The sequence below is a fragment of the Hemitrygon akajei genome, chromosome 6 (genome assembly GCF_048418815.1).
Source record: "Hemitrygon akajei chromosome 6, sHemAka1.3, whole genome shotgun sequence".
Classification (NCBI taxonomy): Eukaryota; Metazoa; Chordata; class Chondrichthyes; order Myliobatiformes; family Dasyatidae; genus Hemitrygon; species Hemitrygon akajei.
In genome coordinates, this window is record NC_133129.1 from 82,352,185 (window position 1) to 82,380,168 (window position 27,984).

A 27,984-nucleotide genomic window follows, 5' to 3' on the forward strand; every position below is an offset into this window, starting at 1 on the left:
GGCAGGCAGTTTGTAAATAAAACATCTTTTGAGAATCTGGAAATCCCAGCATTTGAAAGAGGGGTATTCAGTGAAAATCTAAAATCGGGACAAAGTGGTACAGAGGGTCACAAGTAAAAACATGGCTACTGATTCAGTTCAGTTTGAAAGTACTGCCATCTTCTCATGTGTACGGTCTACATGGGACTGCAGCTGACATTGCACAGATTGCACTGACAACATACAGCCAACACACCAAAATCCATCACCTGTACAAGAGAAGAAAAGCGTCTGTTCCTCTATTTCCTTGCACATTCTTAGAATGTCCCAACTATCCTTCTAGCCAATAAAGAGCATTTCAGGTGTAATACCTTGTAATTTAAAGCAACATGGCAGCTGATTTGCACTGAGAATCTCCAAACATAAATGTAAAAGCATTGATTGAGGAAATATTGCCAGAAGACTGAAAAGAACAACTTAACCTTCTCTTGATTGGCTAATTTACATCAAACAAAGGGAACAAGTGATACTTTGATCTGCTACCTCATCTGAATCACACTTTCTTCAGTGCAAAATGCCATCAGTAAATTTTGTCTGAGCATGTGGCACTGCTTTGGTACTAATTCTTCAAAGAACAATGTTCCCTCAATGCTAGCTCATCAATGCAGTGTTCCCTCAGTACTGTCTCCCCTAAAATGCAATACCTCCTTATCTTTGTGAACATGCAGCTGCGACATTAAATTCCTTCAGTGTGATTTTTATAGAATCATGCTCACTCTGTATTGCCTCTTTCTCAATCTGACTTTCAAACCAGAAGTGTGTGCCCCGTCAGCATTGCTCTCTCCAGTACCGTTGTGCTCCCTCACTAATGCTTTCCATCATTGCAGTGCCTTCTCAGTACAACCCATCCAACAGTGCTGTCCTCTCTCAGTGCAGTTTTGCCCCTCTGACAATGTAATGCTTCCTCTGCCCTGCCCCACTGACAATGCAGTACTGCCTTGGTGTTAGCCCTCGAACAATACAGCATTCTCTAAGAGCACTGTCTTTCTGACAATGTAGTGCTCCCTCAGAACTGCCCCACCAATGGCGTGGCAGTCCCTGAGGACTGAGGGTCTTTCAGAAGCAGAATCAGGTTTGTTATCACTGGTATCTATCGTGAAATTTGTTAACTGAACAGCAGCAGTTCAATGCAATACATAATAATATAGAATGAAAAAAACAGACAAATAAATAAATAAATTACTGTAAGTATATATATGTATATTGAATAGATTTTAAAATAGTGTAAAAGCAGAAATAATATATATTAAAAAAGTGAGGTAGTGTTCATCGGTTCAATGTCCATTTAGGAATCGTATGACAGAGGGGTAGAAGCTTTTCCTGAATCGCTGAGTGTGTGCCTTCAGGCTTCTGTCCCTCCTTCCTGACGGCAACAATGAGAAGAGGGCATTTCCTGGGTGATGGTGGTCCTTAACGATGGGCATCGCCTTTCTGAGGCACTGCTCCTTGAAGATGTCTTGGATACTATGGAGGCTAGTACCCAAGATGGAGCTGACTAATTTTACGACTTCCTGTAGCTTCTTTTGGTCTTGTGCAGTAGTCCCCACCTGCCTACCACCCTCCCCCCCCCCATACCAACCAGTGATGCAGCCTGCCAGAATGCTCTCCACGGTACATCTGTAGAAGTTTTCAAGTGTTTTAGGTAGCAAGCCAAACTTCCTCACACTCTTAATGAAATATAGCAGCTGTCTTTTTTATGGTTGCATCAATATGCTGGGACCCGGTTAGATCCTTAGAGATCTTGACTCCCAGGAACTAGAAATTGCTCATTCTTTCCACTTCTGATCCCTCTACGAGGATTGGTTTGTGTTCCCTCGTCTTACCCTTCCTGTATGTATGTATGTATGCGTATGTGTATAGCTCTCTGCCCACATAGGAATTCAACAAAAATATTCCAGGCACGGAGCATTTTGCTGTTAGGATAGGGTGTTAAACAGTGGCTTTCATCTGCTCTCTCAGGTGTATATAATAGATTTCAAAGAACAAGTAAGCTCTCCTGGCCTTTATTTAACACACAAACAACAACACAAAGTGAATAGTTTGTCATGATCAAGTTGCTATTTATAGGAGCTTGCTGAGTACAATTTAGCTTCCATGTTTCTAATCATATTTAAATATTGGCAGTGCTTGACAACTTGCAGCCATGATAGAGACCTGGGTCCTTTTATTGGGCTCATCGGCTGTCCTGAGTAATAATCTGAGGCTCAGTGAGGTGAATCACCTGGGATTTCTTCTGGACAGAACAAGTGGCCGAGGTGTGACCTGTTCGGAGATTGTGAAATAACTGGATATCTCAGAAGGTGCAAAGATACTTTGTCTTGTGGGGCAAAGACCAGAATCAGGGGCTGCCAATAGAAGAGAGAGCCTAAAGAACCCAGTGAGGAATTCAGGCGAAGTCAAACCCAGAAGGTGGTGAGAATAAATTTGCTCCTACAGGGGCTGGCTATGACAAGGACAGAGATGCTTTCAAGATGAACCTGCGAAACACATGAGAGAGAACAGAACAGCAGGGAGACAGAAAGAGACAGGGAAGGAGCCCAGATGGATTATGGACCAGTTGTGCTGAGTGACCTATTTTTATGGAGCACTCTGTGTCATTCTCTACAATGATATGACTTTAATTTTGGACTAAAAGGTGGAGCTGAGAGAATTCCACAAAATCATATACTGTTTTCAAGAAAGATTTAAAGAGTTTCAGGTCAGTCTCAAAGGAGTACACCCATGGTAATAAATTAATAACTATGACCATCAGGTATCATTGACATGAAGGTCAGCAGATTACAAGCAGAGTGTCACGGCACCATTGTCAAGGCATCACTTGTAAAGGGCATGATAAAATCCATCAGGCACCATGGAGAGTCTGAGGGGCCCTCATTGACCTCATTTGTCATCTCAAAACCCACAGAACTGATTCTGACCAGCTAATCTGTTTCCAACATGTTACTTAAGGGGTAAGTATTGGTCAGTAGAGCTTCCTTGTTCTTCTTTGAAATGGTGCCATGGGATCCAATATATGCATGTGAAAGGGTAGATAGAGGCCACTATTTTACATCTCATCCAAAATATAATTCTTTCAAAATGCTCCATGCCTGGAATTTTTCTGTTGATTTCATTCGGTTTTAAACAGAGATGCTACATAAAAACCATGATGTGCAAAGGCCGTTGGAAAACATATGTTCATCCTTCATATTTATCTTTTCAGTCAGATTAGTGAACACATAGACTGCTTCTGTTAAAAGATAATTATATCCCATAAATTAATGTCTAGGAGCCATCCATCTATTAAAAGCTATCCATATTGCACAACTTAAATTTTATTTTAATATTGATCCTATTCTTTCCATCTTGGCCCCTTGGGCCCTCTCCTTTGAAGTAGTTATCTGTATCTCTGCTGTATTTCTCTTTTATACCCTTGGTGTCGGATTGTAGCATTTTATTTTTCTTTGTTGTGTCTCTGCTCATGTCCAATAAGCTGGGTGATTTATTCTCCTTGCTGCGTTTATCGTGTCTGTTTCTTTTCTTTGGGGTCAAGCCACTGTATGTTTCATTTATTGTTACAGTTTGGCAACAGATCACTTGGCAAGCCGAGTCTCTTCCTGCGATGCAAGCTAATCTTACTCTACTGATCATTATCCAGAGCTTGCAAAGATTCCGCTTATTAAATTAACAATCTTGATTTATGAAATTTGTTGTGGGCAGTTGTATATTTGCACCATCCTCTTGCAGAAGTATTTCTTCTAATCTCTCTTTTTTGATCAATTTTTAATCATAAATACAGTATATTCTCTTTCATGACTGTTTGACAGTCTGTCACTATTTAGCTTGTCAGCCGTGGCTCAGTGGATTGGACTTTCACATCTAAGTCAGAAGACTGTGGGTTCAAATCCAACTACACAAACTTGAGCACAGCAGTCCAGGCTGACACATCTGACACAGTGTAGAAGGAGCACTGCACAGTGTAGAGGGAGTGAAGCAGAGTGAAGAGGGAGCACTGCACAGTGCGTTGGGAGTGCTGCAGAGTGCAGGGGAAGTGCTGTACAATGTAGAGAGAGTGTTGCACAGTGCAGAGAGTGCTGTAAAATGCAGAGAGAGTGTTGCACAGTGCAGAGAGAGTGCTGTACAATGTAGAGGGAGTGAAGCAGAGTGAAGAGGGAGCACTGCACGGTGTAGAGAGAGTGTTGCACAGTGCAGAGAGAGTGCTGTACAATGTAGAGGGACTGAAGCAGAGTGTAGAGAGAGTGTTGTACAATGTAGAGAGAGTGTTGCACAGTGCAGAGAGAGTGCTGTACAATGTAGAGGGACTGAAGCAGAGTGTAGAGAGAGTGTTGCACAGTGCAGAGAGAGTGCTGTACAATGTAGAGGGACTGAAGCAGAGTGTAGAGAGAGTGTTGTACAATGTAGAGAGAGTGTTGCAGTGCAGAGAGAGTGCTGTACAATGTAGAGGGAGTGAAGCAGAGTGAAGAGGGAGCACTGCACGGTGTAGAGAGAGTGTTGCACAGTGCAGAGAGAGTGCTGTACAATGTAGAGGGACTGAAGCAGAGTGTAGAGAGAGTGTTGTACAATGTAGAGAGAGTGTTGCAGTGCAGAGAGAGTGCTGTACAATGTAGAGAGAGTGTTGCAGTGCAGAGAGAGTGTTGCACAGTGCAGAGAGAGTGCTGTACAATGTAGAGGGACTGAAGCAGAGTGTAGAGAGAGTGTTGTACAATGTAGAGAGAGTGTTGCACAGTGCAGAGAGAGTGCTGCAGAGCATAGGGGAAGTGCTGTATGGTGCAGGGGGTGTGCTGCACAGTTGAAAGTGTTGACTTTCAGGTTAGACCTTAAACCAATGTCCCATCTGCTTACTCAACGCAGATCAAAAAATCCCTAGAAACCATTTCAAAGAAGGCGAGGTATTCCCTGGTGTCCTGACCAGTATCTACTCCTTAAATAACACCAGATTATCAGGATTTTATCATATTGTTGTTTGTTAGAGTTTACTGTTCACAAATTAGCTGTCTTATTTCCAAAGCCAGGGCCTTAATGAAAGAGCAGAAATGTTATCCTTTTAATATCAGCCATGTTATTGCAATTGGTGCAACAGCAAAGAAATGACATCAGGATGCTATGGGAGAGGTAGACTGCAGAAAACAACCCTGGTATCAGAGGTAGACATAATGAGCAGATAAGGGGGGAAATAAAGATTCTGAGGGGATCAAAGATGAGCCTTCTTCATCTGAAGTGTGATGAACACCTAGAATACTATGCTTGAGAAATTGGTTGAAGCAGGATCACTGACAACATTTAAGTAGACTCTGGATTAGTACCTGAATTGGGTGGACATTGGAAAGTATGGACCAACTGCAGGGAGGTGGGTTTAATACAGATAGGTGCTGACCATCAGTGTGGATGTGTTGGGTTTGTATCCATGTTGTATGTCTCGATGACACCATGACTATCGCTGACCATTGCCATCGTCACACCGAATTAACCTGTTTGGTTATTTTTTATCTTTCATTCAGTGCATTGAGGACCTGAATTATAGGGAAGGACTGAATAGGTAAGGACTTTATTCCTTTGAGTGTAGAAGGTTAAGGGGAGATATGAAAAAGTTGTGAGTTGTATAGATAGTGTAAATACAAATAGGCTTTTTCCACTGAGGTTGGGTGGGACTACAACAAGAGGTCATGGGTTAAAGGTGAAAGGTGAAATGTTTAAGGGGAGCATGAGTGGAAACTTCTTCATTCAGAGGGTGGAGAGAGTGTGGAATGAGCTGCCAGTGCATGTGGGTTCAATTGCAACATTTAAGAGAAGTTTGGATAGGTGCATGGATGGAAAGGATAAGAAGGGCTATTGACAGGGTGTGGAATCGATGGGGCTATGCATAATCACAGTTTGGCACAGATTGGAAAGGCTGTAGGGCCTGTTCTGTGCTGTGCTTATGACTCCAAGACTCTAAAATAGATTACCCAAACTTAAAGCTGTGATCCATCCTAGGTCAGACTAAATTAAACCTTTTACCTTATTTTTCTGCACTCAAGGTTCTGTTTATTGTTTTTTGGAGCTTGCCTCTCCAACCTACTATAGTTCCCTATCTGCTTATTTCTTAGAATGAACTTTCTGGTCCTTATCTTCAAATCCCTCCATGATTTAATTTCTCCCCTATCCCTGTACCTAAAACTCTCTCAGACCTCTGCTCTCACCAATTCTGGCCTCTTGATTGTTTTTGAGTTTATTTTCTCTGCCTTTAGCTGCTGAGCAATCAGATGCTGAGGCTCAAACTTTAGACTTTTCTCTTAAAACCTCTCTCTTCTCGTTCCTTCTTTAATTTAGTTTTTAGTCATCTGTTCTCCTATTTCCTTACGTGGCTTGGTGTTAAATTTTGTTTTACTATTTATGCGGTGAGGCAGCTTGGGAAGTTTCACAATGTTGAAGGTACCACAGACGTTGTTACTGCCTTTGCTCTCCGTGTTAATATTCAAGCATCAACTCAGTGAGTTCTCACACCTCCTTTATTAACCAGATGAGAATATATAATATCATTAAAGTGTCTTAATTTATCTATTTCTATCCTGACTTTATTCACACCCATCTGACCTCTGAGCTTATCTCTGACTTGCCTTAGCCTTTCACTCTGTCTCTCACAGTACCTTCAATACTTGCCTGGCATTGCCCCCCATCACCACCAATACCCCAAACCTTACCACTGCAGCGAGAATGGAGATTGTTTGTACTTGGTCTACATCATGTTTTAAAACAATTCCATTATATGGAACAATATTAACAGGTTTATTTTGTTGATCTGCTTGGTTTATGTTTTCCAGTGTAATTGATAGTTGTCTTTAGTTTTACAACTCTGGGAGTTTACGCTAACTGATAATCGTTCCATATTGAAGGGGATTTTCAATGTCACCCTTTGATAGTTTGCAGCCACATAGGTTTCTAATCAACTTTGAAAGTTTGTCAAGACCCTTAACTTCCCTCAAGGTCCTTGGATGGAAACTAAAGTTTCACCTAATATAATCCATGCCCCTGTTATACTGCGCTTAGTTATCAGTGGGTGGAACAGTTTCTTAGCTATGGTCAGACATTCGGATTTGTTTTCTCATATTATCTGGCCAAAGCTCCTCTTATGTTTCCTTAATGTTCCCCTTTCTATTCCTTTTATACCTTTGCTGTGCAGTTTGTAACTGTCCTTCAGTTTAGCTCTGACATTCTCATTGCCCAAGTTTATACACAGTGTATAAATATACAATATATATGAGTATTATGACTTCAATGAGATTCTTGCCATTGAGGGGGTGCAACAGAGGTTCACCAAGCTAATTTCTGGAATGATCTGTCTGTCATATGAGGAGAAACTGAGTTGAGTAGGTCTGTATTCCTGAATTCAGAACAATAAAAGGGATCTTGTTGAAATGTTAAAAGAACTGAAAAGGCCTGACAGACTGAGTGCAGGGGCAATATTTTCCTAAGTGATGATCTAAAATGAGGAGTGACTGTCTCAGAATGCAGAATAAATAATTTAGAACTGAGCTTAGATGGTGGCCAATTGGTCCATGCTCACGCTAATTGAACCAGTCTATGAAGTTTCATTTACTCCTGCTGGTGGTGAAACTGTGGAATTTTCTTCCATTGAGGACTGTGCAGGTCAAGTACTGAATAAAGTTTAAGCTGGAGATAATTAGATATTTTGACACAAAAGGTATCAAGTCACACTTGGAAAGAGCAAGAATATAGTATTGAGATAAAGCATCAACCATGATCAGATTGAATGGCAGAACAGTCTCAAAGGGGTGATAGGCCTATTCATGCTCCTTTGTTTCTGTGTTTATTTGTTTATTTATTTAGTGATACCGTGTGGGACAGGCCCTCCCAGCCCACTGAGCCGCACCACCCAGCAGCCCACCTATTTAACACTAGCCTCGTCACAGGACAATTTGCAATGACCAATAACCTAAAGGAAACTGGAGCACCCAGAAGAAATGCATGTGCACATGGGAAGAAAGTACAGACTTTCTTACAGAGGACACTGGAATTGAACTCTGAACCCTGGCTGTAATGGCTCCAAGCTGTAATAGTGTCGCATTAACAGCTACTCTACCATGTCGCCAGTGTTAGCATGGGAGTTAGCACAGCACTGTTATAGTTTGGGGTGATCTGGAGTTAGGAATTCAGTTCTTTTTTTTATTAACTTTTTTATGAGTTTCTACACTACCACAGAAAAAAAACACCAACAAAATGGAGATTTATACAGTGCAAAACAAACATGTCTAATATACGATTCATAACAATACAGAAAAAGCACCCAAAATGAAATCGTATGAAGTTAGTATCCTGCCCACCCTCCCACTACAAAACTCCAAGCCAACCATTACAATGCAAGGAAAAGTTAATCAGAGCTTTCATCACCATAGAGCTGTAAATATAAAAAAGTATAATGCCTACTACCTAAACTATAATGTATTTCACATCAAAAAAACCATAAAACTTAACCAGAAAAAAAGGCTGAAAGTAAGGGATTGTGGTACAAAAAAAAGGACAAACCTTTAATCTAAAGAGGAATTGTGAAAATATTCAAGAAAAGGTCCCCACACCTTATGAAACTTTGTCAGAATTAAGAAGTGAATAATGAATCTTTTCAAGGTCTAAGCAGGACATAATGTCTCTAAGCCATTGAGCATGAGTGGGTGGGGCAATATCTCTCCACCTGAGAAGAACTAACTGTCTAGCCAAAAGAGAGGCAAAAGGTAATGTTCGACTTTTAGTCGGACTCAAATGCATGTCAACTTCACCCAAGGTGCCAAAAAGAGCAATCAGAGGGTTAGGTTCTAAGTGGCAATTAAGAATATGGGATAAAGTTTTAAAAAATCTCACCAAAATTTCTCCAAATTAGGACAGGCCCAATACATATGAATAAGAGAAGCCTTGCCCCCTTTACACTTATCACAAAAAGGACTAATATACTAGTGCCATTCTGTAAAGAGTCTCTGAACATTCTCCCTGTGGAATGTATGGGTTTTCCCTGGGTGCTCCGGTTTCTTCCCACAGTCCAAAGATGTACCGGATAAGGTACATTAGAAATTGTTCGGTGATTAGGTTAGGGTTAATTGGGTGTTCTAGGGTTGTTGGGGCAGTGTGGCTCAGCGAGCCAGAAACACTCTTTTGCTAAAATAAAATAAACATAGATGAATCATTATAGTATTATGATGAAGAAGAACGTTCTGTACAGGTTGAGTACCCCTTATCCAAAATGCTGGTGTCCCTAAGTGTTTCAGATTTCAGAATATATAATGAGGTAGTTTGGGATCACCTTCATTTCTGATTCTGATTCAGTGAGCATTCTTTGTCTTACAGCTGTTTATCATGCATACAGCATGTATTGATGGTGCGTTCAATAATGACGATCTTGGCAAACTCATCAATGAATTTCTGTACAACACACACAAAATGCTGGTGGAACACAGCAGGCCATGCAGCATCTATAAGGAGAAGCACTGTCAACGTTTCGGGCCGAGACCCTCTGTCAGGACTGTTTCTCTGATGCTTTTTGATTAGCTGACACTCTATCACCACAAATCTTTAAATACTTAATGCTGTGCCTTTTCTTAAATTTCTGCAACCAGCCTGCTGAATATTCACAATTATCTTCAACTTTCAGTCAGCTGTGATAGATGTTTCATGATCAGCACTCCATTAAGCAGCATATGTTCTCCCTGATGCTGACGAATCCACTCTTGCAATACACAATCAAGATCTTCATTTTCTGCTTTATGCAGTTTTTCTATTTTCCATTCACTTCTGTTTATTCTGTATGTGAGATCGCTTCTCAGAACTGTCTGTGGTGTGTAGAGACCTGCGCATCACCCAGGAAACTTCCCAGCACCTTGTAGAATTTTCCATTTGTGACATAATGTCAGCACTCAGAAACATTTTGAATTTCAAGGTCTTTAGATTTTGAAATTTCAGAAAATGGGTACTCAACCTGTTTTAGCTTGCGAGCCTATGTGTTAGCATACACTTTTGAAACATTTCTAATATGTCATTTTACTCCTGCAGTACCACAACGGAGTTATCTAAAACCATTGTAGGTCAGTAATCCATGATTTGACAGCCTTATCTCCCAAGGCTTGTCATGGTAAGGTGGTATACTTTGCAGCTATGCAGGGGCTGTGGGGAGAGAAGCACAATTCACTTTTCCAGCCCGTGGTCTTCCATTATGTGGGCCAGTCGAGGAAGGGAAGGAAGGAGCTGTACATTGGGAGTTAAATGTCTACCTTAACAAAAGTCCACTTGAACATTTTATTGTCTGAGTCTCAGAATGCAGTTAGGAACAAACATTGTTGATTATTTCCCTCCCTTCTCATCAGCCTGATGGCATTGCAGCTAACTGAAGTTCCCCAGCTGTTGAAATTATCTAGCTCAAACCATATCAACGTCATCCTCAGTCTGATGGGTACGTAGATAGTACGTTCAAGCCTTTAGTTAGACCCTTTCTGGTCCATTCTGCATTCAGGATTAAAAACACTTCATCAGACTACGTGTTCCCTCTCCCTGAGCTATACCTCCTGGTCTAAGTTCAAGGAGAGAATCTATTCCACAATCTCAAGGGTTCAAAAACTTGCTGACAGAAGCCACGTGATTTATTAAAAGATTTTGCTTAGAAATTGAATAAATTCCATACATGAATAAATAAATTATGTAATGAAGCATTGAGAATGAAATGGTGAATAAATTATGCAAATAGGAGAACTTTTGAGTTTGGCTCACACTTCTGCAGCAAAGTTATCAGGATCTACACACATTCGTTTTAAAATATGAAAGGCCACAGTGTTACCAGATCTCTTTCATTCACATGGTGCATTTGGATTATCAAAGGTTGCTCTGGACATTTTCTACACTCATTGCCTCATTTCTTTATGAATGATTTGAACTTGCTGTCATTATATCATTGAGTTTCAAACAAATCCTTATGGTGGATTCATTTTACCAAGTTGTATCTGTAGATATGCATTAGTCAAAAATGTTTCTCCAGTGACATTTGCCCTCTTGTCATATGGCCAGGAGGTTGAGTCATTGGCTGGTTTGTATAATGTCACTGCCCACTGAAGGTTGGAACAGGGTGAAGGAGTTTCATTTCACCACCAGATATAAAGCAATCAAGTTAACCATTGAAATACTTTGCATATCAATGCACTTTTGTTATCTGATTGTGGGCTACAGGTTTAGGAATTTCACTGTGATGCATAGGTACTGATCCCTAATTAAATTTCCATGCTATTTAAGAATAGCTTCAGGGGAAAGTAATGGTACAACACATTCCACAAGGCTAGTTTCATAAATGTGGGTGTATCTGACTTCGTATGTTCTGTATTTTCATGGGCCTGACTGTCTTGCTTGTGGATATGCATCTCGCCTTGACTTCTCCTGCACATTAACATACGCCATTGCAGATGAGAGTGGGTTAATTGTGATTAATTCACTGGTAATGGCCAGTGTAGCTTTAAACCCATAGTTACTTTGCCCTTAACTGTTTTATCTGAGTAGGCGTGGAGTAGATTTTCCATAATCTACTACAAGTGGAAAAGAGCTTCAGGGATTTGAAAAATCAGAGGTGCAGTTTGCAAGCAGAATGAGGACAATAAATATAATTTCCATCAATAGCATACATGGAAAAGTAAAACGGGAATTAGTTTAATTCTGCGCTGCGTTGATAATATTATTGTTTTAAATGAAAACTTGCCTGTATTTCTGGTTCACACTTCTGCCTATAAAACAGTTTGAATGCTTCAGTTTTTGTTCTAGCAATCCCCCATTATCTTTGTAACGTAAAAGTCACAGCATCAATAATCATTAACAAATATACCCTTTATGTTGTCAAAGCAGCTGGTTGATCTCCAAAGATGACAAGCAAATTAAGCAAGAATATACAAGTGGGTGTTTGCTGACCAGATTTCAGGGCATTATGCTTAATGAAGCTGTGCCTATAATGACAGTGAGAGGAAGTAGGTGCAAATGAGATCAGCGCTGCCAATTCTCGCACTAAGTTATTGCAACATGCTCACGCATAGGGAATGGTGCCAATCATAAATGTTGCCTCAATGTCAGCCACTGCAAGGGAGGTTATCCTCAAGGTTGGTAAAGAATATACTCATGATAGGCATCCTGAGCAAATATGTTTCTGGCCTGAACTCATGCTATGTTTTAGTCCAGAGTATTTCTATCAGTTTCATATGGGCTAATATTTTGTCTTGTCTGTAATTGACAATTTTTGTGAGCCTGTTTATCCTAAATATTTTGCAATCTGGTAGGTTTAAGCAGGGAGAGTCCATTATAGTCTTTCCTTATACTTTGAATCAGAGCTCGGTATTACCATTTCCTGGCTTAAGGACCTTTTCCTATGCACTTACATCTTCTTTGCACTTCGCTGAGATACTGCTTTGCAGGTCAGCCATTATTCCATTGGACACTTGGCCACTCTTTCACACTTGAGTTGAAGGGCGATGGGTTCAAGGTGCACTTGTGCCCAATAACCTTGGATAACTTCACCCTGCAGAACTGAGAGCATAATGTATTGCTGGAGAGCTGGGAAATGAGAGCTTATTGATGTTGAAGTAGCAGTACAAGGGGATGCTATGGGGGCTAGAAAGTGGGATAACTGCATTGACAAAGGGTCAGTACTCATGCCTGGTCAATATTGAGGGAGTGCGGCACAATTTTTATTGCTGTCTTGCACCATTTGTATTCCTGTATCTGTTTTCACAGGTAAAGCAAAAGATGACAGGCTATCATTATAAAGAAGAACACAGGAGTTCTCTTGGAGTCGTGATTTCTGATCACCCCAACCAACTTCAGAAAAAGATGATTGCAATATTATTGTTATTGGGTGATGAAGATACAGGGGCTGTACTGAGGTTTACAAAATGCAATAGCAATGTAAATCTTCCAATCATCTTTAAACCAGTGAAGGTATAGGTTGGTGCTTTAATCGTTTCACCTTTATTCTGCAGTGTCCTAACAAAAATAATCAGATCTAGGTTGCAGTGATATTTGAGTATGTCTTCATTCATTTGGTGAATTTCTTCAATTCCCACTAAGGCACCTGCTGGGTGGATACTACAGCTCAGGTTTACAATGTCTTCCTTGTTCTTATCTCTCAATGCATGATTACATTGCTGTTGCCTATAGGCGGGATATTTGCATTCCTTCTGGACCAGCTTCCCAGCTGATGGGAGAAGTATTGCATGAAGTGAATATGTATATGGGAAGGACAGACAATGTATTCACATACAGCACCAAAAAAGTTTATTGCTAGAAAGTGTTCCAAAGACTTCTCCAATTACTCCTCTAAAGCAAAGGCTTCCAGTCTTTGAATTCCTATCTTGTGCTCGCTCTGCACTAAATTCTATTCTTCCCACTCAGTTCCAGCACTCTTCCATATCTACAAACACTGCTACAGAAGTGCAGCTCAGAATATTTTCAACTGGACACCATTCATAGTGTAAGGGTGCTTCTTACTGCTACTGTATGCAGTGTAAGATGAAACTTAAGGAAATTTAAGATCAATAAACAGTTCTTTCAGCCCATGAAGTATGTACCAGAATTCCAGTTCCATCCTAGATCCACTCATGTCTCCCAGTTCCATCCAAAATCCACCCATACCCCCAGTTCCATCTAAAATCCACCCATACCCCCAGTTCCATCCAAATTCCACCCATACCCCGTTCCATCCAAAATCCACCCATACATCCAGTTCCATTCAAAATCCACCCATACCCCCAGTTCCATCCAAAATCCACCCATACCCCCAGTTCCATCCAAAATCCACCCATACCTCCAGTTCCATCCAAATTCCACCCATACCCCCAGTTCCATCCAAAATCCACCCAAACCTTCATTACTTCCTGTCATTAGTCTCATCCATTTTCCCTTTTGTGTTTATTTCTTCCCCATGTGTCTCCACCCTTGACCTCAGTTATTCTCTGTGACAGGGAAATACAGTTTTTCTGAATTTTACATAAACTTGAGAAGGTGAACATCTCCATATTTGGATGTGGACATATTGAAAATGAGTCCAGACTGTATGATACTGTACAAACATTTCACATCAGATTGAATGTACTGTAGACTAAGAGTGCATCATGCACATGTCTATCTATTTATTGCAATCCATTTACTTCTCTCTGTTTATGTGCCTGTTTGTGTTCAACAGGATTGGGTCAGTACATTTAAAAGCTGTTCTGGAATCTGATCCAGGAAATTACTTAAAGATGATTTTTTTGAAATGGCATGCAGAAATTGAAAACAGTTTTCTGAGCTGCCTGAGTATTATTGTATCGTGTGGACCTCAGCCCTTGGAGGGGAACCATCTTTCATGGATTTATGCAAGCTTATTTAATGTCAGTTCTCACCAGCCTCAGATCAACATACGAGTTTGATGATAATCACAACAAGCTGCTGCTTGTCTGTGATCTTGGTCCACAATTTTGTATCAAAATCAGACCTCAGGTTGATGCATTTCATCTAAGAGGTTGTCCTTTAGGGCAGTCTGTTAATGTCATGTGAATGTAGAAGGAAGGGAGAAAGCTTAAATTAATGATCAAAGTTGAATAAATCAACTCTCCGCCCCAGCAGAACCAGATTCCTCCCATTGTAATTTGTAGCATGTTCCTGGCAAAACTATTCCCACCGCTGTCTGTAAGGAATTAGTATGTTCTCCCGGTGACCGTTCAGGTTTCAACCTGGAGCTCCGGTTTCCTCCTGCAGTCCAAAGCTGGTTTGTACTGCTCTTGGTTTTTAACTGACCATCATTGGACAGCCCACGACAAGTGAACAAAGCCTTTCTTCACTGGTTGAACAACTCCTGTTTGTCCCTTCAGTTGATTGAATGCAACAAAGACAAGTGTTCAATAGTATTTCTAAAGTCCACAATTGATTTTTAATTGTTCTCTGCTTCTGTAAGTGGCCAGTCCTGGAAGACTGGCAACCTGAGCATGCAGTAAATAGTCTATATGCCTTCATTTCTGGCTATTGGATGTGGATTCAATGCTAAATACCAGTTCTTTGTCCTCTATTACATTTCATTTGCAGAGCAATAAACCACTAACTTGTTTTTAACTTCAGCAATGAATGGGATAAGTATGGTGTGGAAATTGCTTAATAGAGGAGATGGCATTGTGATATTAATTAAGCAGTCCACTACAATGGTCAAGAGGAAGGATAGCCCAGAATACAGTGCGGTAGCATTTGAGGAAGCTTAGTGTTTAGCACAATGGTTAACAGTACCAGTGACCCAAGTTCAATTCCCATCGCTGTCTGTAAGGAGTTTGCACGTTCCCCTCGTGACCTCGTGGGTTTCCTCTGGGTGCTCTGGTTTCCTCCCACAGTCCAAATATGTACCAGTTGGTAGGTTAATTGGTCATTGTAAGTTGTCTCGTGATTAGACTAGGGTTAAGTCAGGATTGCTGGCTGGCACAGTTTTAAGGACTAGAAGGGTTTATTCCACGCTGTATCTCAATATAAATAGAAAAATACTCTTCAAATGAGATCATATGGTTAGAGTTTAGAGACTAAAAGGAGATGATCACCTTGCTGGGGGTACCACAGGCCTCCAAACAGCCAGCAGTGCTAACTGTCATTCTCTAGGAAGGACATGATTGGGGAAGTGTGAGATCATACACTTGATAAGAGGTATCAAAAACGGATTATTCTTTAAACAGGGAACACTGCATATGAATGATGTTTAGAGAGATTTGGATGTACTAGTGCCTGGGTCACAAAAAGTTCAAAATTCAAAGTAAACTTATTAATCAAAGTACATATATGTCACCATATACAACCCTGAGATTGTGGGCATGCTCAATAAATCTATAGAATAATAACCATAACAGAATCAATGAAAGACTACCAACTTGGGCATTCAACCAGAATGCAGAAGACAGTTATCCCCTTTGGTTTAAGAGCCTGATGGTTGGGTGGTAGTAACTGTTCCTGAAACTGGTGGAGTGAGTTCTGAGGCTCCTGTACCTTCTTCCTGATGGCAGCAGCAAGAAGAGAGCATGACCTGGGTGGTGGGGGTCCGTGATGATGATGATGATAGTTGGCAGACAGGTCCAATAAGGAGGTAAACAACGTGCTTCTCTTTAATGTGAAAAGGTTGAAGTCCAAGTTTTATAATAGTTGGCAAGGCCTTACCAGGAATAGTGTGCACCATTATAGTCTCCTTACTGGGCAGTTTAAAAGCTATTTTTTGGAATGAAAGGGTTGTCCTCCCAAGAGAGGCTTGACCACTTGGGTCTGTGTTTCTTGGAGTTCAGAAGAATTATTAAACATGTAAGATCCCTAAGGAGATGCTTGATAGGGTGGATCCTGAGATGTTTTCACTAGTGGGAGAGTCCCGAACAAGAGGACATGGCTACAAAATAAGTGGACATTCATTTAAAACTGAAGTGCATAGAAATGACTTCTCTCTGAGCGTAGTGAATCCTTGGAATTTTCTGCTTGGAAGGGCGGTGGATGTCAGATCATTAAGACATATTTTGGCTGGAGATAAATAATTATTTAAAAGATTAAGGGATTGAGGCTTATGGGACCAGGCACATAAGAGGAGTTAAGGCCAACGTAGATCAGTCATGACGATATTGAATGGCGGGGCAGTCTTCAAGGGCCAGGTGACCTGGTCCTATTTCTGTCTACTTTTGGATTGTTGTTGAAAGGCTAAGAGAGCAAGGCTGTTGTTAGGTTATTGATTGGCTGAACCAACATTCTAGCGGATCGTGGCCTTTCTGCTTGTTTTGGACAAGTCTTCTACATTACTTATTTGTTCTCTTCTCCCACCAAAGTCAACTGACTAAATAAAGTCCAGCTATTGATTTCCTTCAACCTTCAGACTTGGTTCTAGTTTATCTACAAGTTAACTTGTTGGAAGAGTGAATTGAACTGAAAGAGTAAGTGAATCTGCATGTCATGTGATCCTGGAAGAGCCAATTGTGTCTTCCTGGTGTTCAGTTTTTAAAGATCTTTTAGCCTTAATAAAGAGCAATACTAATTATGTTTTCCTTCTGATGTATTGATGTCAGTGGATCAATAAACTGACAGGCACCTAATCCCTGGAAAATATTAGTGGGTACAAGCATATTATTAATCAGAGAAACACTTACAGGATGTATAAGGATCAGAAGCTTCTTAGGGTTGAGCTTTCAAGTGAGTTTTCCACCCTGAATGTGACCAGTTTGTCCTTGCCCAGGTCAATATTAGGATTGAAAACAATAGAAGATTGCCCTTCAGCAATCTTCAAATCCAAATTCAAATCCAGAATCAGAAAGACTGACCTGTTACATTGGAAAGAAATATTATTTAGGAAGACTAGATTGATATTGGTAACACGTTACATTGTGCTTATCCAGAGTGAAACTAATGCATAACATCAAGTATCTGGCACTATCAAAGCAAACTAATAGTAATCTGAAAGCAGTGAAACATATTTTAATGTATAGTTAAAAGCAAGAGCTTTAATTATTCTCAGTCAAAATTATTTTTTTATTGGTACATGCATGATGATAAAAAAAAAAGAATAAACCACATTGCATAAGTAGATTTTTAATGCTTCCTTCTAATTTAGGAAAATAGTTCTGTCGGGTCCTCTTCTGCATCATGATTGACCCTGCACTCTTTGTGTCCAATCCACAGCAGATGAAAGCCAGATTTAATGTGTGTGTACAACTGACTGTCCTGCGACAATCATGAAAGCTTCTTGCTGTGATTTGCTGCCACTACAATATCCCTGTTCTTTACCTGGCATATTAACATATTTTGTTACGATTTTAATTTATGGTGTTACGAGTTCATGTCTTATGCACAGCAACAGAAAAAGGTTGTTGCTTGTAAACATTCCTCCTCCCATACCATCGGAATTGTAAGGATTATCATGCAGACTTACCTTGAGTCTACACAGCAAGTGTTCCATATTAATAAGCAATGTATATTCAATATCTACAACTAAAAGAAATTATTGTCTTTGTAATAGCAGGATCTTAGCTGGTACATTTCATAGAGTCCCAGTGGTTTCCATTGCATTTGCTTTGACATTATTAAACTCTGTCTGTTTCACTAATAGTCAACCTAATTACCCCATGTGCATGGCAGAAAAGTTTGCTTTGTAGGTCGAATGGCATTAACAATCTTTGCATGTTGCTCCTGGGCCTCTGTTTCATCAGTAGGACAGTTGTAGCATCTTCTGAATAAGACTGCTGTAATTATGCAGAATCAATAAGATTTTTTTTTGTTTTTGCCTTTGTTGTTTCCTCGATATGGCCCGAAGGATGCTGCAGGCAAGGTGCTGGATCGTTGGGCAATCATGTCGCGGGAAGAGGAGATCATTACCCTCCAGCAGTTCCTGAGATTCGGAGAAACCAAGTCCATTGTGGAGCTGATGGCCATCCAGGAGAAAGAAGGGCAGGCTGTGGCAGTGCCGACTTCTAAAGCAGATTCTGACATCAGGACTTTTATAGAGGGCAACAATCGGACGAGGAGCCCCAGTCTTCTTGCTCACCTAGAAAACAGCAACCCTTCCAGCATCCATCATTTTGAAAACATCCCCAACAGCCTGGCCTTCCTGCTTCCATTTCAATACATAAACCCTGTGTCCGCTCCTCTGCTTGGCCTCCCTCCTAATGGGGTCATGCTTGAACAGCCAAGCCTGAGACTGAGGGAACCTAACCTCCCCATCCAGAATGAACGCGTGGAGAGCAGTGAGTCTGAAGTCTCTGTTTCACCTTTCCGAGGTGACCAATCGGGCAACAGGAATGCGCTCAGCAGCATCATCAACATTGAGCCCAAGTGCGAGCAGAAGAGCATCTGCCCAGTTAACCCTCCAGCACCTGCCAATGACCCCGTCAAATCGGATCACTCCAAAGCCAGCATTCTGAACGCAAAGATCCAGAGGATGCGAAGGAATGGGTTGACCCCAAGGAAAGGCCGAGTGGTCTGCAATGCCTGTGGGAAGACCTTCTACGACAAAGGCACTCTCAAGATCCATTACAATGCAGTGCATCTGAAGATCAAGCACAGGTGTACCATCGAAGGCTGCAACATGGTCTTCAGTTCCCTGAGGAGTCGCAATCGACATAGTGCCAATCCTAACCCCCGCTTGCACATGCCAATGCTGAGGAACAACCGAGACAAGGACCTCATTCGAGCCACATCTGGAGCTGCCACTCCTGTCATATCCAGCATCAAGTCAAATCTGAATCTTTCATCTCCTGGTCGACCATCCCTTGGCTTCAGCTCACCCTCAGTGGATCCAGTTCTTCAAAGCCCGCTGGTGTTCCCATCATTAAAAACAGTGCAGCCTGTCCCTCCGTTTTACAGGAGCCTGCTGACCCCTGGTGAAATGGTGAGCCCACCCAACTCACTCCCTACCAGCCCCATCTTGCCAGCAGTAGTTAACCATGAGCAGTCTTGTGGCCCAGAGCAGCACCCGTCCACGGTCCAGGAGCCGGCACCTGAACTTGCCCCCAAGAAAAAGTCTCGCAAGTCAAGTATGCCCATCAAGATAGAAAAGGAGTTGATTGGCGCAGACGACGAGTTTGATGAAGATGATCAGGTCAACGAGAATCATATCAACAGTGACATTCATGACGAGGAAATGAGCAATGGCAATGGCCCTACTATCCACATGCACAGCAGCAGGAGGGCAGATGATGAGAGAAGCCTTGGCGGCTTTGAGGATAAAAAGATGGGGAGCATTACTTCTGAGGATCATGAGCAAGATCACGATTTTGAGGATGATTCTGAAGGCTCAGAATCCAAAATGTGTGATGACGTCACAGAAAATGAGGAGCAGACACACAGAGAGATTTTTGATAAGGAAGAAATGTCAAGCAGCAAGACTGAAGATAAAGACTGCATTTCCCCTCCTCCACAAACCATTAAAATAAAGGAGGAGTTCAGTGACCCAACCTATGACATGTTCTATAGCATCAGCCAGTATGGCTTGTACAATGGAGGAGCTGGGAACATGGCCGTCCTCCAAGAAAGCTTTGCCTCTTCTATGGGATATGGCAGCCCCCAGAAGTACTCACCGGAGAGTGAACTGTGCTCCAGTCCTGATCCCAAGATATGTTACGTCTGCAAGAAGAGCTTCAAAAGCTCTTACAGTGTGAAATTACACTACAAGAACGTTCACCTGAAGGAGATGCATGTTTGCACAGTGGAAGGCTGTAATGCAGCGTTCCCATCTCGCAGGAGCAGAGACAGGTAGAGTCCTTTCTGATTTATGCTTGAATAGATTTAACTATGTGTTGTCTCGTAATGATGTGATGAAATGTTTTCTCTCAGTTTATTTAAATTTTTACTGCTTTTCTAATAAAATAATTGTAGATTTATGTTTAAGCTTTATAAAGAAATAGGGAAGACATTGTTTTAAAATCTGGATGTGATCATGCAGTTTTACACTTTAAGAAGTTCCCTGTAAAATGGTATGATGGGTATTTGTCTCCAGGCTCCTAACAATTGTTTTCCTGTGAAAAGAAGCCGAGAGAAAATGAGGCAATTTAAAAGAGGAAGGATTAAGAAACGGAGAATGAAATTTATCACTGTAGGTTTTAGGAATATGACATCCAGTATGGGTGCTGGAAATACTCCGTAAATCAGGCACATCTGTGGAAAAAGAAGCTTATAACATTAGCTTAGAATGTGACCTTGGAATTACTGGATTTTGATAATAAAGCTCATTCCCTGTACCAAATATCTTCCAAGGAGGAGGTCTGCTATACTCACCTAGTCTGATCTTTGTGGAACTCCAGCTCCAGCTCATTGTGGTTGATTCTTAATTGCCCTTGGAAATGTCCCAGCAAGCCACTCAGTCGTAAATAAAGTCAGGTACCACTTCTTGTGGACAATTGGGAATGGACAATATCTCAAAAAATGACAACAAAATATAGACTCGGGAATAGAACAAATGCAGAAAGGGGAGATCTGAGGAGATAAAAATTTTAAAGTGGGATAAAATGTCCAGAATATAACACTTTAACATCCATATCCTCCTGGAATATGAAGACCACAGCTGTGAGTTTGGCTGCACTCTCTGGAGAGTTGCTGTGTCACATTATCAATAGTTGTTGAGAGGTGGAGGCAGCTTACAATGAAGGTATCTTAAAGTTAACTCTCCCTCAGAGTATTGTCTCAACCAGTTTACCAGGGACCAACCATAGCTCTTCCCATCCTGTGGCCCATTCCCTTCTTGACAAAATCCAGATGCATTGAAAGTCCGATCGTGTGTATCCTCTCATCATTCTATTCCTACCCCACAACACACAGTGGGCCTCATCCACACACAGCAACACACGTGCACAGAAACGCACACACAATCACATAAACACAACTCTCAAACACAATCAAACCACCGAGACACACACACACACACGCGCGCACACACATTCAGACACAAGCACAATGTGTACTTACAAAAGACACTCAGTGACATACACAATCTCACCACAGACAAACACATGAATCTCTCCCGCTCAGATACACACATGCAAACATACACAAACTGGATTCTAAGGACCATACAAGTCACAAATGGACTGATCATGTGAGAATTGTCGCATTGTTTTGTAACCTCTTTCAGGCTCCTCTGATCATTTTTCTGTATGCAGGCAGTGCTTTGTCCCTTTGCCAGGGCCTCTATACCAACAGCCATAGCCATGCATACTGAGCTTAGCAGCTTACTTTGTCAACTCCTGCCCATATAGATTAATCACATGGTTGCAATAATAACATATATAATGTATATTTATTTATTTATTCATTCATTCATTTATGGGATGTGAGCGTCGCCAGCTAAGTCAGCATTTACTGCCCATCCTTAGTTACCCTTGATAAGGTGGTGATGATCTGGATGGGTTGTCTCTTACAAGTGGTTTCTTGCTGCCATATCTCTCTAGGTCCATCTCCTGCAAAGCTCTCCGCTCATTAATGCTGCCCATGTGTCGAGTCTGGTCCAGGCCCACTGAGAACTGTTATCAGTCATTCTCAGCTTTACTCCTTGACACCACAACTTGGCCCTGGATCAAGCTTAAAGTTACAGAAAATATCAGGAATTATAATTTTTGCTAAATTAATAAAGGATACCTGGCTGGTGCTTACCAGAGGGAACCACCCCTGTAGTTGCTGACCTACCCAGTTACAGTGTGATCTGTGCAATGGCAATATGACTCCAGCAGGGTGTGGAGAGTTTGTGTGAGGTCAGCTGTCAGGGAGCGGGGTGGGAGAGCAAAGGATTTGATCACCAGAATACTAACTGGATTCCCTGGTGAAACTGACAGCACACTAGAACTGTGTGTCACACCTGGGTCAATATTGACTTGTATTGACTGAAACTTAGTTCAGCCAGAACTCACAGACTGCATCTTTGAGTAGGGTTGATATTAGGCATGTCGTCTTTCAGATGTGGTGATAGTTGAGCTTTATCAGTGAGTCATGCATTGCCTCCAGTGAAGAGGTCAATACAGCATCCCAAAGCCAACATCTTTAAATCACATTTTCTAGCCATAATCATGTTTCTATTACTGGGCACACGCTGTGCAAGAGTTGGTCATCTTTGACTACATTTACAACTGCAGTGACCATGCTTAAGGAGATGACTTGGAGAGTGATTTGAGCTGTGAAGGCACAGTAGCTATGTGAGTCTTGTTCAGGTGGAGCAGAGTAATTCCTGGTTTCAAAACACAATGGGAATAACTCATGAATTTCTGCAACAGTGTAAGATGCTTAGTATGCCTGCAACATCTAAGAAATCGACCTACATTTTTTGCAACACATTTGTTTTTTATATTCATTATTAGGATGGTATCACAATGTTTCTTGCCCTTCCCTGATTACCTTTGCAAAGGTGGTGGTGAGCCATACTGTCCTGCCACAGTTCAAGTGAAACGTTTGACAGAATTAAACATTCTGATGTTGAAAGAACTGTTAACATTTGAATGTCAGTATAGTGGGGGTGATTTCGAGGAGTTCTGATCCTCTTACCTTCCTAAATCTCATTAACACCAAGCACAGTATTTTTAGGAAGCAAACATTCTTGTTTCCTAGAAGACAATCAATATTTTTATTTATTAATTACATATTTTAGTTTAATTGTCTCTGGACTGCTGTTTTTTCCAATTCTTATTTGTTTGCATTTTATGTCTTGGCTTTCATGAATGTTTTCCTCATTTCCTTGGATTCACTTGCTTTTGAACATGCCGGTGTGGCAAGCAACAGTGTGTCTGCGTAGATTTCGAGGAGGAGGAAGGAGTGAGGGACTAGACAGCATTGGTGCACCAGTCTTCTCTGGGCTGCATGAGCCAACAATCCCAACTGCTGTTTAGCCATGGTTGATGGCGGCGTTGAATTTTTACTATCCTCAATCTATTCTATTCATCATGTCATGGAACAATAATGATCCAAAATCACATTGTGCAGTTAGCTGAGCTGACCTATCCTAAACCATGCCATTGACCATCCCTAAACTGTGCTGTTGAGAGCTGGCTAGCACTAAAAGCTGTTACAGAACAATCAATGACCCTAAATCATGTCACTGAATATCGACTGACACCCCCCCCAACTGTGTCATTGAATACGACTGACCCCAACTGTGTTGTTGAATACCAACTGAACTGCCAATTGTGTCGTTGAATATCGAATGAAACCCTGAACTGTGTTGTTGAATATGACTGACCCCGACTGTGTTGTTGAATACCAACTGAACTGCCAATTGTGTCGTTGAATATCGAATGAAACCCTGAACTGTGTTGTTGAATACCGACTGACCCCCAACTGTGTCGTTGAATACCGACTGACCCGCAACTGTGTCGTTGAATATTGATTGAGACCCCCAACTGTGTCATTGAATATTGATTGAGACCCCCAACTGTGCCGTTGAATATGACTGACCCCAGCTGTGTCGTTGAATACCACTGACTCCAGCTGTGTCGTTGAATATGACTGACCCCAGCTGTGTCATTGAATACGACTGACCCCAGCTGTGTCATTGAATACGACTGACCCCAGCTGTGTCGTTGAATACGACTGACCCCAGCTGTGTCGTTGAATATTGATTGAGAACCCTAACTGTGCTGTTGAATACAACTGACCCCAACCGCGTCGTTGAATACGACTGACCCCCAACTGTGTCGTTGAATACTAACTGACCCCCAACTGTGTCGTTGAATACGACTGACTCCAGCTGTGTCGTTGAATACGACTGACTCCAGCTGTGTCGTTGAATATGACTGACCCCAGCTGTGTCGTTGAATACGACTGACCCCAGCTGTGTCATTGAATACGACTGACTCCAGCTGTGTCGTTGAATATTGATTGAGAACCCTAACTGTGCTGTTGAATACAACTGACCCCAACCGCGTCGTTGAATACGACTGACCCCCAACTGTGTCGTTGAATACTAACTGACCCCCAACTGTGCTGTTGAATATTGACTGACCCCCAACTGTGCCGTTGAATACTAACTGACCCCCAACTGTGCCGTTGAATACCGACTGAACCCCACTGTGTCGTTGAATACCGACTGACCCCCAACTGTGCCGTTGAATACCGACTGACCCCCAACTGTGTTGTTGAATACCGACTGACCCCCAACTGTGCTGTTGAATACAACTGACCCCAACCGCGTCGTTGAATACGACTGACCCCCAACTGTGTCGTTGAATACTAACTGACCCCCAACTGTGCTGTTGAATATTGACTGACCCCCAACTGTGCCGTTGAATACTAACTGACCCCCAACTGTGTCGTTGAATACGACTGACTCCAGCTGTGTCGTTGAATACGACTGACCCCAGCTGTGTCATTGAATACGACTGACTCCAGCTGTGTCGTTGAATATTGATTGAGAACCCTGACTGTGCTGTTGAATACAACTGACCCCAACCGCGTCGTTGAATACGACTGACCCCCAACTGTGTCGTTGAATACTAACTGACCCCCAACTGTGCTGTTGAATATTGACTGACCCCCAACTGTGCCGTTGAATACTAACTGACCCCCAACTGTGCCGTTGAATACCGACTGAACCCCACTGTGTCGTTGAATACCGACTGACCCCCAACTGTGCCGTTGAATACCGACTGACCCCCAACTGTGTTGTTGAATACCGACTGACCCCCAACTGTGCTGTTGAATACAACTGACCCCAACCGCGTCGTTGAATACGACTGACCCCCAACTGTGTCGTTGAATACTAACTGACCCCCAACTGTGCTGTTGAATATTGACTGACCCCCAACTGTGCCGTTGAATACTAACTGACCCCCAACTGTGTCGTTGAATACGACTGACTCCAGCTGTGTCGTTGAATACGACTGACTCCAGCTGTGTCGTTGAATATGACTGACCCCAGCTGTGTCGTTGAATACGACTGACCCCAGCTGTGTCATTGAATACGACTGACTCCAGCTGTGTCGTTGAATATTGATTGAGAACCCTAACTGTGCTGTTGAATACAACTGACCCCAACCGCGTCGTTGAATACAACTGACCCCCAACTGTGCTGTTGAATATTGACTGACCCCCAACTGTGCCGTTGAATACCGACTGAACCCCACTGTGTCGTTGAATACCGACTGACTCCCAACTGTGCCATTGAATACCGACTGACCCCCAACTGTGTTGTTGAATACCGACTGACCCCCAACTGTGCTGTTGAATACAACTGACCCCAACCGCGTCGTTGAATACGACTGACCCCCAACTGTGTCGTTGAATACTAACTGACCCCCAACTGTGCTGTTGAATATTGACTGACCCCCAACTGTGCCGTTGAATACTAACTGACCCCCAACTGTGCTGTTGAATATTGACTGACCCCCAACTGTGCCACTGAATATTGACTGACCCCCAACTGTGTTGTTGAATACCGACTGAACCCCACTGTGTTGTTGAATACCGACTGACCCCCAACTGTGTTGTTGAATATTGACTGATCCCCAACTGTGTCATTGAATATTGACTGATCCCCAACTGTGTCGTTGAATACCGACTGACCCCCAACTGTGCCAATGAATATTGTGCCATTAAACACAAACACACTCTCATCTAAGCCAATCCTGAACTGTCCATTGAATGGTGCTGAACATTTCAAATCAGTGACTTAACAATGAACAATGACTGACCCTTAAACAAGGCTTACTTTGATAATAGTCACAGGGACATCAATGCACAATTAAATGCAACATGGGAAGCACACCATTTCAATGCTGATGAGTTTTGTCATTGACTTCAGAATCAAACTACCATTGTTAATTGGCTGGTCACAAGATTAAATAGCCAATATGATGAGGACCAGTTCCAGTTGACATCAGCTTGCACACCTTAAAAGGAGATGTACTGTGGCTGGAGCAATTGTAGCCAGCTGTTCAGGAGGTAAGTCTGACAAGGAATCAATGAAGCATAGTTCAACCAAGAGTGCAAGCTCCGAGGTTTTCCAGTGCTGCACTGCAGGCTTTGAATGTAGGAGTGATGTCCTGTATCTGCAGAAAGCCTGGAGTTAGCAAAAGCTAAAAGGTACGGTCAGTGCCAGCACTCAAACCCCGAGCATCTGGATGCAGGATTGCAAGGAGTTCAGTGACCTTGTGTGTATGGTCAGGATCAGTGAATGCCTCTTTATTCCCATTTCCTATCAGTTAAGCTACCAGCCTGAGACCTTCCTCAACGCAGTAGACCTCCATCTCTAACCTGCTTCCATCAATCAGGACTCTTAAGTAGTTTTCACATCCTTTACCTCATCCCCTTACATTTAATGCCAGTGTCAGCCTCACACCTACAGCTTGTAGATCTGTCAGTTATCCAACCTTAGTAGGTACAGTGTATCCACGCAAACCACTTGCTTGCACAATCATAGGCAGCTAACAGTAAAGGATATATTCTTCCTTACATGGAGAAGCCTACTTATCATTAATAGGACACGTCTATTGTATCTGTGACCAGTGCCAGGGTTGTGCCCATCAAAAGAGGTTGCACCCATGTACTTAAATCTCCATACACCCTCCTTCTCTACACTCTATTCTTGTTTGCAGGTTGCAAATGGTGTTAGCATGCACCTCTCACTTCCCTCTAGTCCCCACATCATAACTTTACCCTTGCCCCTTTTCCATTGCAGATACCGAAGAACTACATCCTGTCCAGGCAGTGGGGGACAGCAAGACGGCAGCAGTGCTGAAGTCACATCGTCACTCGATTTCACTGTCTCAGCAACCAGCTCAGATACTGATACTGTGCATAATTTAGAGGAAGGCAGAGAGGTGGGATCTCCAGGCATGAGTGGCCTGCAGCCATGGCAGGGGGCCACGATAATGCAAGTGCCAGCACCCTCAAGGATGCAGAGTGATCAGATGAGGACTTTGATGGGACTGGCTACTGAAGAAGACTGATGGGTATGCACAATGAAGTGCTTGCTGCATTGGCAAGGGTTGCCAAAAAGCCTGCATTCACTATCATATAGCATGGGGAGTTCAGCACCAACTTGGCACAGTATATTGCATAGAGCCTGTAGCTGTCCTCTACAGTTTGGAAGTGACGCCAATTCCATTTGCACAATTATGGACCAAGTATGATGTATTATTGGATGGCCAATTCCTCAGCTTCCAATGCAGGACCAACAGAAGGCTCCAGACTGAGTGTTGCAGTGTTAGCTGAGGCTGTTACAATTGTGGCTGAGGGCTACAGAGGTTTGCAGGGTATCCTGCTAATCTACCAACCTGTCCTCTGAGAACCAGAATGAAGGCATAAAGTCTCTCATCACAGTTCCCAAAGTACTTCATGACCAATGAAATATTTCTAAAGAGAGTTCAGTATTGTGGTATGGAAAGCTTAGCAGCCAATCTACACACAACAAGCTCCTACACACACAAAAATGATGATAGCCACAAATTTTGCTTAAGTAATGTTGGTTGAAGGATGAACATTTGCCCC

The 27,984-nt window shown here is 42.2% G+C and overlaps 1 protein-coding gene across 6 annotated transcripts in view; it reads left to right on the plus strand.

Moving 5' to 3' along the window:
* The window catches only part of bnc2 (basonuclin zinc finger protein 2), a 459,273-nt gene that overhangs the window by 347,375 nt on the left and 83,914 nt on the right, over positions 1–27,984 (plus strand). For 4 of the 6 annotated variants that reach the window (XM_073048679.1, XM_073048680.1, XM_073048677.1 and 1 more), the window contains exon 4: positions 18,335–20,271. In XM_073048679.1, the coding sequence (XP_072904780.1) occupies positions 18,335–20,271 (1,937 nt within the window). Of the gene's footprint in view, positions 1–12,780; positions 12,985–18,334; positions 20,276–27,984 lie in introns of those variants that run through there. The other 2 variants (XM_073048676.1, XM_073048681.1) reach the window with 2 other exon arrangements.